This window comes from Lemur catta, chromosome 7, assembly GCF_020740605.2.
Source record: "Lemur catta isolate mLemCat1 chromosome 7, mLemCat1.pri, whole genome shotgun sequence".
NCBI lineage: Eukaryota > Metazoa > Chordata > Mammalia > Primates > Lemuridae > Lemur > Lemur catta.
The window spans coordinates 72594775-72609525 of record NC_059134.1 but is presented as its reverse complement, the minus strand read 5'-3'; the positions used below and the strand labels follow the sequence as shown (position 1 = coordinate 72609525).

At 37.3% G+C, this 14751-nt stretch overlaps 1 protein-coding gene across 3 annotated transcripts in view; it reads left to right on the top strand.

Annotated features, from left to right (window-relative positions):
- The window catches only part of TSG101 (tumor susceptibility 101), a 36027-nt gene extending 22256 nt beyond the window's left edge, over window positions 1-13771 (top strand). For 2 of the 3 annotated variants that reach the window (XM_045557651.1, XM_045557653.1), the window contains 4 exons: window positions 1400-1491; window positions 10205-10407; window positions 11967-12206; window positions 13433-13771. In XM_045557651.1, coding sequence (XP_045413607.1) covers window positions 1400-1491; window positions 10205-10407; window positions 11967-12206; window positions 13433-13522 — 625 coding nt within the window. In that variant the 3' untranslated portion in view covers window positions 13523-13771. Of the gene's footprint in view, window positions 1-1399; window positions 1492-10204; window positions 10408-11966; window positions 12207-13383 lie in introns of all 3 variants that reach the window. The other variant, XM_045557652.1, reaches the window with a different exon arrangement.
- Window positions 13772-14751: the final 980 nt, after the last annotated feature.

Sequence of the window (14751 nt, the reverse complement as noted above, 5' to 3'; positions counted from 1 at the left end):
TGAACATGGAGAATAACCATGAAGGGGACATTGAACTAACTAAATAAACAGAGTTCTCTGAAGTTAGTATCTGTAGGCCTAGAAGAGTTTTATACCAAGTTACTGAAAAATTCAGCAATATGATCACAGATTGTCTTTGAAAAGGTATGCAAAATGGGATAAACTCCAGAAAAGAGCAGTTACTCCAGTTTTCAAAAAGGTAGATTCAGAAATTTCAGTAAGATTGATGGTATTTCCTTACATTATAGCATGGATTACTAAGAGACTAGAAATAAAAGTACTGTTCAGTAGCCTCCATCATGTGTCCACTGTGAACAGAAATGCTTAACATTTTTCCTTTTTGATTTTGCTTTTAAACTGATAGATAAGAGAGCACCAAGATTACATTGACTAGTCAGCAAGTCACATACAAAATTTTTTATTGGGGACAAGTTATAAAGTGTGAGCTGGTAGTACAAATAGGGGAGTCTTCAAACCACTGCACTGAAAAAAGTATTATTGACCATGAACTTGGAAAGAGCTTTTGCTCCAGAGCTGTAGGCTAGCTCTTTTTAATCAGTAATTTTAATGGACTTATAGAAGGCATGTTGATCAGAATTGCAAATATCATAAACCCGACAATTGTAGCTAAAGTAGAATTAATCAAGATTTATTGTCCAACTAACAGGAAGCTAGTAATCATCCTTTTTTACTTTTCTTCTGTATTATAAGGGAAACACTGATAAACTAGTGAGCTTTCAGAGGAAAATGGTTAGATGTGAAAATCATGTCCTGTGAAGGATGGCTGAAGGAATTAAGAACATTTAACCTGAAGAAGAGAAGACTAAAGAAAAATGTTAGAAGTTTTCAAATATTTGAGTGTTTGGAGTCTTCAGATACTCGAGTAATCTTCCAAAGTGCAAATTTAGACTATTATTTAGAAGTTATATTAAAATGATGTTTAGTGTTCAATAGAGAAAGATGATCATTTGTCAAGTATGTTGTAAATGATATTTATAGATAGGAGGTTTTTGGATAGGAGATTAGAGGAGAATACCTTTAAGGAAAGTTCCTTCTGGCATTGATATAAATGTAAGAATAACACAAATTATCCATAGAGTGAGAAGAAAATTTTTTTACACTACTTAAGGAGTATTTTCACATTAGATATTTGCAAAGGTTACCAACGAGCCACAGGTGAAAATTAAATAGTATCATTTCCCTATAGACTAGTAAATCCAGTGTCATTAATGGAATTTCCGTAGAACTTTACTTGAATAAATACCTGTAACTCTAAAACTATAAATTCAATAACTGGTAAAACAAGCATATATCAAGCTTAAATTCCTGAATGGGGTCCTTAAAAATACTGTAGTGTTGGGTCATCTTAATGTTTAATGTTTTTTGTTCTTTTCTTTAGTGGTTACCCAGGTTGTCCTTACCCAGCTGGTGGTCCATATCCTGCCACAACAAGTTCCCAGTACCCTTCCCAGCCTCCTGTGACCACTGTTGGTAAGTACCCTTGAAAAATTTGTGTTTCTCCACACAAAGTCAAAGTCTCCTGTTGTGAAAGGTGCATTTCACTTTTACTTGTGAAATTTTAGCATTTTCCTTTTTCTTAGAGGGAAAACTGATGGTCAGTATTCTGTAATCTGAAACTTGAAGTAAGTGATTTATCATCATATAAACGAGCCTTCTACCAGAGCATAAAAACAAATCTGATTAACTGTTGTCACTTTATCCTGTTTATTATATATGTTCATTGGTGAACCTTGTATGTGTTGAGCAGACACTTAGATTTTCCTCACCTGGCTATATGTAAAAACAGATGACCATCTTTAGGAGAAGAAAGCAGCATGATTTAATATGAGTGGGTCAAGTATGACAAATTATTGTAGACCAGTAGTTTCTACTTTTTTTGTGTTGTTTATTAGAGTTGCCTGAAATATAATTTTCTTCAACTAAGAAAATCAAAGCAATAAGAGAACTTTTATAGACTCCCACCCCCATTTATACCTACCTCCCAACCTGTACCACCATATCTGCCTTCTCCCTATTATCATAGCTCAGCTCTCTTTGCTTCTGTCTAAAACTGGTTTCTCCGCTAGATCTTTCCCCTCTAACTTATTATTCAGAGGCATCATTTCAACAGTTTCTCCCCTCTTCATTATCAAGTTTTGTTCTCTACTGGATTGCTCTCATCAGCACACAAAAACATGCCCTAAAATAAGTGTAAAGACTCCACCTCTTAACCCAAACCAATGGAAAGAAATCCCATGCTCGTGGATTGGAAGAATTAATATTGTTAAATGACCATACTACCCAAAGAAATCTACAGATTAAGTGCAATCCCTATCAAAATACCAATAGCATTTTTCACATAAATAGAAAAAAACAGTCCTAAAATTCATATGGAACCAAAAAAGATGCCAAATAGCCAAACCACTCCTGAGCAAAAAGAATAAAACTGGAGGCATTGCACTACCTGGCTTCAAAATGTATTACAAGGCTACAGTTATATTATTAGAAAAAAACCCACATAAACCAATAGAACATAATAGAGAACCCAGAAATAAATCCACATATTTACAGCCAGCTGATTTTTAACAAAGGCACCAAGAACATACACTGAGGAAAAGATACCCTCTTCAATAAATGGTGCTGGGAAAATTGGATTTCCATATACAGAAGAATGAAACTGAACCCTTATTTTACACCATATACAAAAATCATCTCAAGATGGATTAGAGACTTAAATGTAAAGCATGGAACTATAAAACTACTACAAGAAAACATAGGGGAAGCACTTCAGGATATTGACCTAGGCAGAGATTTTTATGGCTAAGACTTTAAAAGCACAGGCAACAAAAATAGCAGAGGGGTGGATGGGAGTCAGAAAAAATTAGATAAGTAAAAAACCAAAAATTAGCAGGGCACAATGGCTCACACCTATAATTCTAGCACTCTGGGAGGCCGAGGCGGGAGGATTGCTAGAGATCAGGAGCTTGAGGTTGCTGTGAGCTAGGCTAACGCCATGGCACTCTAGCCAGGGCAACACAGCGAGACTCTGTCTCAAAAAATAAAATAAAATATAAATTAATAGAGATTGCATTCATTATACCAGCCTGTTCTGAAAAAGTGGTAAAGAAGGCCAAGGATGAATGCAGATCTTGGGACCTTAAATACCTCTTTCTGACTCCTGTCAGTGTAGGTTTTGAAAAGCATTTAAAAGAAAATCAGATAATTTATTTTGTCATCTCATTTTATAGGTTTTTTGTTACCTAGATCTGCAGTCCCGAACCCCCAGGCTGTGGCCCGGTACTGGTCCATGGCTTGTTAGGAAATAGTGCATGCATCACCACCTAGCTCCACGCCACCCCGACACACACACCCACACACACCCCACCTCACCCTGGTCTGTGGAAAAATTCTTCCATGAAACTGGTCCCTGGTGCCAAAAAGGTTGGGGACCACTGACCTAGATAAACAGCCTCCAGCCTAACTTGACTTAAAACCAGCCCTTCATGAGATTGGAGCTCACCGAGAGCTTTGAGTAAGCTAGTAATAAACGTAGTTATTGAATAATGAAAAACCAGTTGTAGGTGATCTGGTGCTTCTCACTCAATCAGGTCTGAGTAATTATAGTGATATTTTAATGAACTTAACTATCATATAAGGGAGGGAAAAGTTGTATTCTATAACTTAAGTTCTTCCCAGAAGTCATTGTAAGTACAGGGGTGTTTTTTGGATATCATCTTTGCAAATGATTATCAAACATTTTCTACTGGAAGACCAATGGCAAAAGATACGGAATTTGGACAACTTTCCTTACATTTTTCTGTCCATTGCCTGCATTATTTACCAATAAGAGCATCAGAAAGAAGGTAAACTTTCTTTTCTTGATACCTGAGGATAAAACTTAAATTTTAAAAAACTTGAAATTTCTATTTTCTCCAAGTTAAAGCATATGTTTCTTAAGAGCAAAACATTTTTGTCAGAACTAGGCATATAACTTTCACCAAGTTTGCATTGCAAAACTATAAGAGAACTTGAATTCTGACGTTAAAACTATTAGACCACCACCATTTATAAAGAATAAGTTTAGGAGACATTAATACTTGTTTGTGTTCTCTTAATAGCAGATTCCAGAAGAAAGCAGAAGTAGGTTTGGATATGTGGTCATTTGAGCATCTTCTGGGCTGACACACATGCTGTGTACTTTTATTAGTTGTTTGGGGTTTTTTGTGGTTTTGTTTTTGACACTGGAAAAGGTTTATCTTGTCATTTGTCCCATATCCCACTTGGATTTTTATATATTTTTTGGATTTTTATTTTTATTTTTTTTGGCAACACCTCACTCTTTTGGCCAGGCTAGTGTGCAGTGGCATCATCATAGCTCACTGCAACCTCAAACTCGATCTCAAGTGATCCTTCTGCCTCAGCCTTCCAAAGTGCTGTGATTACAGGTATGAGCCACTACACCTGGCCTGGAGTATATTTTTAAAGCAAAACAGAAAAACACTATCATTTTGTTTTAGCTACAGCCATTCAGCATATGCAAACCAAAATCATGCTTTTAAAATGGATTTCACATATACAAAACTAACTTCTACAAAACCTCAAAACCAGAGCTCTTGAAGACTTTTTCCATAGTCTAGCTTCTGTTGAAAAATTACTTACCTGTGATCTTGAATTTGTTAATTTATCCCTACTTTGCTACTTTGGTAATAAGTGAGTAATGAAGGAACAAACCTATTCACACAGCAAAAAAAAAAAAAATCTAACTGGTAACAGCCATTGAAACTTAACACAAAATCCTCTTTCCTATTACTGTAGGAGCAAAAGAAAACCTGTTTTGTCCATGAATATATATCTTCTTAACCAGTTTCATGTATTTAATCCCAAAAAAGAGCACCAGGTGAAACATTATGAAGTTTCTTAACCACCACTACCACCCCCACCTCTGTCAAAAAAAGAAGAGGTTTAAAAGAATTTAGTGATTTCTTAATCCTGGTGCCAGCTGAGTATAAAAGTTCTCTTTTGAAGGTTGACTTACTTCAGGAGGCTATGTAGATAATTATAGTTGATTTATAACTCTGAATCCTAGACTTTAGGTCTTTAACAAAAATACAGTGTGAATTTTGATTAGTTGCAGTTTAATAGCAGCAGCATTGAAGAATGGGTGCTTATCCCCAGTTAAAGCCAATCCCTACCACAGAATTTTTCTTGGCAAACCTTCCTAAGTACTGTATATTTCAACCTCTGAGTTTAATAATGTAATTTTAAGATTTTGTTTATAAAAATCACATATCTCACACAGGTCTGAGATTTGCTAAAAAAAAATCATAAGCCAGGATCAGAAACAGTTAAGTTTGGAAGGGTTCTATTAACAGATACTTGAGAAACCAGTTTTGCCATTGTAAAAGTCTTGTTTAAAATGTGGAAGTGGAAAACCATGTAAATGCTGCAACTGAATGACTTTGTTTCTGTATTTTTCATTCTTTGGTCCATATTTAATATTTAGATAAAGAGAAAGGAAAAACTGAGGAAAAATAAGAAAGCTTGCCTGTTAACATTCCTTTGAGGATAGAAGCTAGTAAACATGACAAGGTTTCTTGTCTATTGCTGTTCTTCCTTCTCTGCCCATGCTGGATTAACGAGTATAGAAACGTCGTTTCAGGGTGTGGCACCCTGCTCACATGGGTGCACTAGTGCATACTTGCTTGTGTGTGGGTTTGGGTGCCTCTTTGCACAGTCTTTCACAGACTGCCTTATCTTCAGTGCCATTACCTTCTAAGTGGCATTTTCCTCCAATCTTGGGCAGTGAGTCATGAATGAAATTTAAAAGCTGAGCGTTTGTTCTGCTAAACATTAAAGGCTTTTTTTGCCATGGAAATCTGAAAGATTTGAAAGCTTAAAAGAAGCCATTAATGTAATTTAACAATGGATTTTTAAATTTTAATAAATGGAAGGTGGGAGAAGCTGATTCATTTGACTTCATGTGGTTATTCCTATAGATTGCCTCTAACGTGTTGGAGGCTTAAATTATTCTCTTTCACAAAATGATAATTTTTAAGGAATGACTGATTCTGATCCATTTTTTTAAGGATGGAATTTTAACTCTTTCAGATTTTTGGCCTTTTTGCTTATGCCTGCCAGATAGCATCTTGTATCTATTCTGATAGTTGAAAGATTTTATCACACTATTTCTTTTTGGAAGTAGTTATTTTTTGGTCTTATTTTAATGAGGCCCATACCTACCTACTTACTTCTACTCTTGAAAACTGGAATCTTTATGTAAACTAATTTAAACCTTTTTTTTGTAGTATGTGTTTATTTTCAAGAAGTGTAAACCTGCTGGTGTATATCATTAAACTTTTTCTTATTGATTGTTGTTATAGAAATTTTCTATAGCTTAAGTAAAGAGTGTTGCTTTTTTTTTTTTCTTTCTTTCTTTTTTTTTTTGACAGAGACAGAATCTCACTCTGTTGCCCAGGCTGAAGTGCAATGGCATGATTATAGGTCACTGCAGCCTTGAACTCCTGGGCTCAAGTGATCCTCTCACCTCAGCCTACCAAGTAGCTAGGACTACGGGTCTTGCTGTGTTGCCCAGTCTGGTCTCAAACTCTTGGCCTCAAATGATCCTTCCACCTCTACCTCCCAAAATGCTGTGACTACAGGCATGAGCCACCATGCCCAGCCGAGCATCGCAATTTGAAAGATAAATTGAGGCTCCCTGATTTGTTTGAAAGAAAAGTTCCATAGCCTGCACATGACCTGGCAGTAGTATTAGAAGCTTACATATTTGTAGACTATAAAGGCCTTTTGTAAACATATGATGAATTTGCAGAGTTTGCATTTAATAGCACAAATCAAAATTCCTCTGCTCATATAGTTGTTTAAAATGTTACTCCAACTTAAGAGATTGATCTATTTTTGTTTGTTTGTTTTTATTATGAAAGAAAATGGCCCTCATATGAGCTTGATCCATTTTTTGAGTAGATGGTCAGTAAACTGGGATTGCTTAGGCTCCATAGTTTGCTGTGTAGCACAGATGCCAGACCAAGGACCATTATGTGGGCCTGAGTAAGTCAAGTCCAAAAGTAAAAATGCTGGCAAGTGATTCACTTTTGCTAGTTAGGGATGAGAATTACTGTTCAGTCATCATATATTTTCCTTTGGGGTTATCATGGATTCTCTCTCTAATATAAAGTAGCTCTTTTGAGTTCTACAAAGTAGTGATCATCAGTAAGTACTGTTAGGATATAAATAAAACTCATTGTCTTAAGTGTTTAGATATGGCTTTAAATCAGGTAGTGTATACTAGTGCACTTCGAAGATACTGGCCTAATTTTATTCAGTGAATTTTCAGATCCATTGGGTACAGTATTGATTTCCTAACACTAGAAAATTGTGTCTTATATCCTAAGGATTAAATTGGAGATCAGATTCTACCTGACATTTAAATGAGGTTTTGCTTAGGATTGTTTCTCAAAGTCTGTTTTCCTTTGTCAATTGCTGATCTGGAATTGTAGAAGCGCACTTCTGAAATCTGACTCTGCCTGGGTAAAGGTCAGTGGGTGGGGACTTGAGGTATGGCAGTTCGCCACAAACTCTTCTTAATCTAAGACTTGTTATAGCAGGTATAGAGAATATACCAATTTCTAGGACATTTGAGAAAAAAAATTGTTCAAAAAGTGATAACTAGATGAGAATCTTCCACCAAATATTTTTTTCTTGTTTACCTAAAGTCTCCTAAAATGGCAAGGTTCACTGAAATTTGAACTTTTAATGGGTTTTACTTTTTTGACTTTTAAAAAATCTGTTTCTCTTTTTTGACTTTCATACTTCAGATCTTAATTACAATAACTCTTATTTTTAGAAAGTAGTTAGAATAAAATAAGTTTAGATATACTTTATAATAAGGTCTGTGTGTGACAGAGGTAAAACTAGGTCTAATCTTGGCATTTCTAGCCCCTCAGGTGAACTGCGACCTTTATAGGCCAGGCGAGTGCTACTTGGGCTTGGTTCTGAATTTGAGTGTTAATGGCTTTGGCTGGAGAGTGTTGGGAAGAACTTATTTGGTGCTGTTAACTCCTGAAGGGGCTCAGCACTGAATTGTGGTGGCTGCTCCAGCAGAACTGTTGGAATAAATCGAAGCAGTTGATAGCATTGAAACCACAGCGTTAAATGTTTCACTCTATTATTCACTTTTCAACACCCTTTCCAACCACAAAGTAAAAGAAATTTAGAAGTTTGGTTTTGGATTTTCAGATAGATATTTTTTAGTTCTTTCATCTTATTTAATTATCACCTTACCATTTATTTTGGAGCTCTTATATATTTATAAACAATTTCAATAATTACCTTCTACATTCCAGCAGAAGATAAGAGAAAAGAAGTTTCCGAAAAACCACTTCCTAAGGGTGTAAAACCATCTGGGCCCCTGGGATTGCTTTTCTCTAGGACTACTCCTAGAAGTTAACTAATTCTATTGGTTTCAGGAAATCATTCCCCAACAGTTTGCCACTTGTATGTTTAGTATTTAGTATTTTAGCTGCATAATAAGGATTGTACAGTACTTTTCTTCATAAAATGTTTTTAAATTGATACAGTAAGAACTGTTAAGGAAAGAGATTCTAGTTGTCCTGGTGCTTGGAGAATTAATTATATTTAAAGGAGAAAAAAATCACTGGCAGAGATGAGTTTTAACCGTAATTTAATAGTAGAGAGAGGATGGGATCTGATATTCAAGAGCATTAAACTCGTTTTATAAGTTTAAAATGGCTTAAACAGTTTGTTGATGGCAGAGGTACAGGTGGTTATGGAAAAAAGCAGGATCATCCAGCACCGTGGTCCCCAGCCCCCAGGCCATGGACTGGTACTGGTCTGTGGCCTGTTAGGAACCCGGCCACCCAGCAGGAGGAGGGGAACGGTGGGCGGGTAAATGAAGCTTCATCTGTATTTACAGCGCTCCCTCTCACTTGCATCACCATCTGAGCTCTGCCTTTCCTCCCATCCCCATCTGTGGAAAAATTGTCTTCCATGAAACCAGTCCCTAGTGCCAAAAAGGTTGGGGACTGCTGATCTAGCAGGTAGAGCATCTGAGTAATTTGCCAGGCTTTCAGAAGTTTGCCTTTCATAGATCGCAATTAGCATAATTTAAATGTAGCAAATGTAGACCATAAATTTAAGAATGAGATTGGGACAGAATAGAAATAATAGCAAGTAGAAGTTTATAGTAGTATCTGGCTGAAAAACAAGATCACAGATGGATTTCAGCAGTGTTTCCTACCCTTTTTTTCATTATCACCCCACTAGTCATCCCCCCAAAAGTGTTAATACCACAGATTATACTACATACTATATTCATTAAGAATAAAGGCAACTAAGATTAAATATACTTATGTCCCCACATGGTATTCTATAATCAATTATACAGCAAAATGCCATTTATACATTTGCTGATTTAGGACCACAACTGAAGAACATTCAGTCATAAAGAATATCTATACTTACGTTAAAGGGAGACCTTTTTGAAGAAAATATCTGAGGGATAAGTTTATTTGATCTGAAATGTGCAAGGAAATTATATAAGATGCTGATGAGGAAGAGACATTTGAAAAAGAATAGTAAAGAATCTGAGAATAAACAGAAATTTATCAGCTGTTGAATTTTTTGGATGTCATTCTCTTGTGCTCATTTGTTCTATCGTGTTCTTTTGGTAAGGAGTAAAGGAGTAAAGGTCTTGCGGAGGAGGAGCCTTATTAACCTGGGAGACTGCCAGTTCCCAGTCTTCTTACTGCCTCTACAGTGGGCTGCTGTTTCCTTTGACTAAGCACAAGTCCTGAGGATGGACTTGACCTGAATCAAATGTTTTTCCTTGGTATAAATGTATTGGCTCATTTGTTGGAGATTTAGGAATAACTGTAATCTGTAGGGACACAGCCTCTGCCTCATTCAGAAAATAGCAAGTTGTTTGGGCTGTAAATAGGGAAAGTGGGTAAACATGGATTAATAGTAATCTCTTACAGAGAAAGTATTTCTGAATCAACTCAGATGTCTATGTTGTTTCTGATGAAATAACATTTAACACATAACCTTTTTTCTTGTCTCCTGTTTTGAAAGTGTGGGCTCACTTTGTCCTGTTTTCTGAAGGTTCCTGTGAGAGGAATAGAAAGAATTTGGGAAATAAGCAGGTGGTTTTTGCCTTTGTCTCCTGCAGGTCCCAGTAGAGATGGCACAATCAGCGAGGACACCATCCGAGCTTCTCTCATCTCAGCGGTCAGTGACAAACTGAGATGGCGGATGAAGGAGGAAATGGATCGTGCTCAGGCAGAGCTCAATGCCTTGAAACGAACAGAGGAAGACCTGAAGAAAGGTCACCAGAAACTGGAAGAGATGGTTACTCGTTTAGACCAAGAAGTAGTAAGTAACTCATTGAAGACATGCAGTTTTGGGACTGAATTATAGCCATGGGAGGAAAGTGTTCTGTGTGTACTCTGGATGTTGTGGGTATAATAAGAGTTCAGAAAATTGAAGGTGTCTTTAGCCATCTGAATACAGATCTCTATAGCTTTATTAAAAATGGAATCCATGTTTGGCATTTGGTCTTTGATTGGGAGGTGAATAATACTGAAAGCATTTTGCTTGCACCTTCACGCTAGGAAATGATGTTTCCTCCCAAAGGAGGATTGTTTGAATTCTTGATGTTGTCAGACACTTACCAGGAATTAAGAATTTTAGAGAGTTCTAAGCCATGATAAAGATCTGTGATCAGCTGGGCTTGGTGGCTGAGGCTTGTGATCCCAGAACTTTGGGAGGCCAAGGCTGGTGGATCACTTGAGGCTAGGAGTTCGAGACCACCCTGGTCAACATAGCAAGACCCCATCTCTACCAAAAAAATTTTAAAAATAGCTGGGTGTGGTGGCACAAACATGTAATCCCAGTTACCCAGAAGGCTCAGGCAGGAGGATCGCTTGAGCCAGGCTTTCAAAGTTGCTGCCATGAACTTTGATCATGCCACTATACTCCAGCTTGGGAAACAGGATGAGACCTGGTCTCTTTCAAAAAAAAAAAAATCTAGACCCTTGGTGCAGACTTAAGAGATAGTTCTATTTTTTGTTTCCAAATGTTACGTGAGTCATTTTTAAAAGTATCTTCAGCAAACCTTCTAACTTAATAATCCAGAGATAATTTGATTGACTTGTGAGCTGTGTATAAACATATGCAAATTGAGCTCTTTAAGCTTTCTCATAGTTATAGCAGACTGCTGTGTTTTGGTGGTACTGGGATAACTGAAGTGCCAGCTTCACTCTCTACTTTTCATCCCCATCAGGGAGAATTTATTCCAATAAATGTGCATTTTAGTTCTTGGAAGTTTGAGGTCTTTGTGAGAAGTGATTTTATATGTAGATGGGCTTATAAAATTGTTCTAGTGTGTAAAGTGAGGTTCACGGTAGCCAGCTCTTTTCACAAGTTCCAGGAAAGTGACACTAGTATGATTAAGAGCCTACAACCACTACCCATGGTATCTTGTAACAAGAATACAAGTGTTTGGGGCTCTGTGCATCGAATCCTCTGCATAGACTGGGGAAAGTTATTCCTTTGTAGCAGATGCCCACTTGTTAGGAAGAAAAACCTCTTTTATGATTTTCTGTGTAAGGAAACCTGTTGGAAAGTATTTTACCTGATGGCTTAGTTTGTAATCATTTGCCACTGTGGTAAGTGACAAGTTTGTCACTGTCACTGAAAGCGCTCAGCCCAGGGTATTTCTGCCATTGTCCTATTTTCACTCCCCATATTAGAGCACACCTTTTCTTCTATCTTTGACCAATGTGTTATCTGAAACATTCTCATCCATGACTTGTTTAAACATTGCTTTATTCGCCAGTCTTTTCCTGTGAAATTGAGTTGTAGATATCTGACAAGTGGATAATTGTGTACATTTGTATAAAGCCATTATGTTTGGACTGTTCTGTTTTCAGGCTGAGGTTGATAAAAACATAGAACTTTTGAAAAAGAAGGACGAAGAACTCAGTTCTGCTCTGGAGAAAATGGAAAATCAATCTGAAAACAATGATATTGATGAAGTTATCATTCCTACAGCCCCACTATACAAACAGATTTTAAATCTGTATGCAGAGGAAAATGCTATTGAAGACACCATCTTTTACCTAGGAGAAGCCTTGAGGCGAGGAGTAATAGACCTGGATGTCTTCTTGAAGGTATGTCTTCCTTATTTTGCTTTCCAGTATTTTTAAACTTGTGTTGTAGAGGCACTGATCTTGTAAACCACAAACCAAGGTTCTCTGTAGTGTGGGTTAAGATTATCATCCCAAAAGAGAGCAAGTGAGATGTATGGTTGAAGCAGTGTTGTCTCACCTTTAGAGTGCTGAGGATTGGTGTGAGTAGCAGAAGAAAAGTGGGCTAGTGGCTGTAGTTCCCCACCTACCAACAGATGAATGTAATTCTTCCCTTACAGTACTAAGCCTGGGTGAATTAGGAGGCACAATCAGATACCCATTGGTTCTTTCAGGTCATATCACCTAAACTGAGGTCACCGATTGTCCCACCATTTTTTATCTGTTAATTTTCTTAGAGTTGTATAATTTTAGGCCAGTTTTCCCAGATCAAATAGCCCTTCAAGGTTTTGGGCTGCCCTTTAGATCCCTCTTGAATGAAGGTTGCCTCCGGCTTAATGCTGTTGTACAAACATTAAGATCTAGTAAGCCAAGTTTGGCTACTGCTGTCTGTTGGGTCATGGAGAACACAGCTTTAGGAATAATAGCAGCTACCCTTTCAGTATTTGATCTAGCTGCTGCTGGAGCCTCAGGATACATGCAGGGCTGGTCAGGTCAGGTCACTTGCTGATCTTGCCTATCTCGCTATGTGTGAATGTGGCCAAACCATGTGCCTCAGAACTGGTGCAAGCACATGAATGGCTGGATATAAACCAGAGACCCAAGAGAGGACTCCTTTTCTGTACACTTTCCTGCGTGGGTGACATAGCTTAGGAAAAGATGCACATGGAGATGCAAGAGAGGTATGCTATTTGCTAGGCATTGGACTAGGGACAAAAGCTGGCTCTGTACTGTTCATCCTTGCCGTTCCCCTTCTTTTAGCCAAGTGGGGAACTTCATAGTTAGCAACTATTTTTGGTAACTTTTGTTAGCATCATAGGACAAGTTTCTCTAACATACTAGTTAACTCAAGATATAGCTCAAACTCCTGAGCCAGATCCTGCAATATGGTGCTTCCTTGTTGAGTAAGCCTTCACGGTGTGGTGGAGTTTAAAAAAACCACATGTACCCTGAGGTTTAGTTCTAAAGGAAGGTTTCGTGAGGTTAGGGTTCTTAGATCCCACTTGGTTACAAACTGACTGTCTTGATACTTCATGCCTAGGTCTGGAACGAAGCCATTCTAAACTATTGAAACTTTTCCCCTCTCCCAGCATGTACGTCTTCTGTCCCGTAAACAGTTCCAGCTGAGGGCACTAATGCAAAAAGCAAGAAAGACTGCCGGTCTCAGTGACCTCTACTGACTTCTCTGATAATCAGCTGGAGATTGAGCTCGTCTTAAAACATTCTTTTCTTCTTCTCTTTCTTTATCAGTAGGTGCCCAGAATAAGTTATTGCAGTTTATCATTCAAGTGTAAAATATTTTGAATCAATAATATATTTTCTGTTTTCTTTTGGTAAAGACTGGCTTTTATTAATGCACTTTCTATCCTCTGTAACCTTTTTGTGCTGAATGTTGGGACTGACTACGCTAAATAAAATTTGTTGCATAATTTTTCTTTTCTTTATTGGTCTTCTTTAGGAAAGATCCACGAAACCTTAATAAGCCCAGCTTTTCATTTAGCAAACACCACATATCTATCTTAAGTTGAAGTTTAGTATTATTTATTCTATAGCATGTAAAGTGATTTCTATTTACTACGGGCTATGACAAATGGAAATCTAAATTGAGGGATTTGAGTGACTTCTTTCTGTGAAAGGTCCAGGGTGGTACCCTCCCAACAGCCCCTGCTAGATTTGTTTCCTTTGTAGACCTCATTGAACCATTACTGTTATGATGAAGAAGTAGCACAAAGGCGGCAAGTACCAAGATACACCTAAGAGCTTACATTAACTAGGCAAGATGGTCTGGCCTCAATTAAAGGTCAGGTACAGTATATGTTGCCTCCCTGCTTTTATTGTCATTTAAAGTTTGCTCTTCATGTCCAGTGATTCTCTAGCCAAGTATGTCACCACCCAGTGAGCTACATAGCTTCTGTATGTTCTGCAGAGTTCACACAGAACAGAACGTTCTCTATCAAAATAAGAGTGCTAGAAAGTTAATGAGATTTGAGATGTTTTTCTCTTTTAAGATAGTTAGGGAATTAAATTATCTAAATAAAAGAAAATCCAAAATTAAGAGGCAGCAACAACAGCTACAGATGGGAAGGAATCAGCTAAAGAACTCCAGAAGTATGAAGAATCAAAGCAAAAGCTCACCCCCAAAACTGAGCACCAGCTCTCTAGCAATGGATACCAACCAAAATCAGAATATTAAAACAACAGATGAAGACTTTCAAACATGCATTGTGAGGAAGCTCAATGAAATGCAAAATAAAATGGAAACCCAACACAAAGAAACCACAAAAACAATACAGGAAATGAATGAAAAATTCACTAAAGAAGTTGCCATATTAAGGAAAAATCAAACAACTTCTGGAAATAAAAAATTCCTTCAAAGAATTACAAAACACAGTGGAAAGCTTTAAGAATA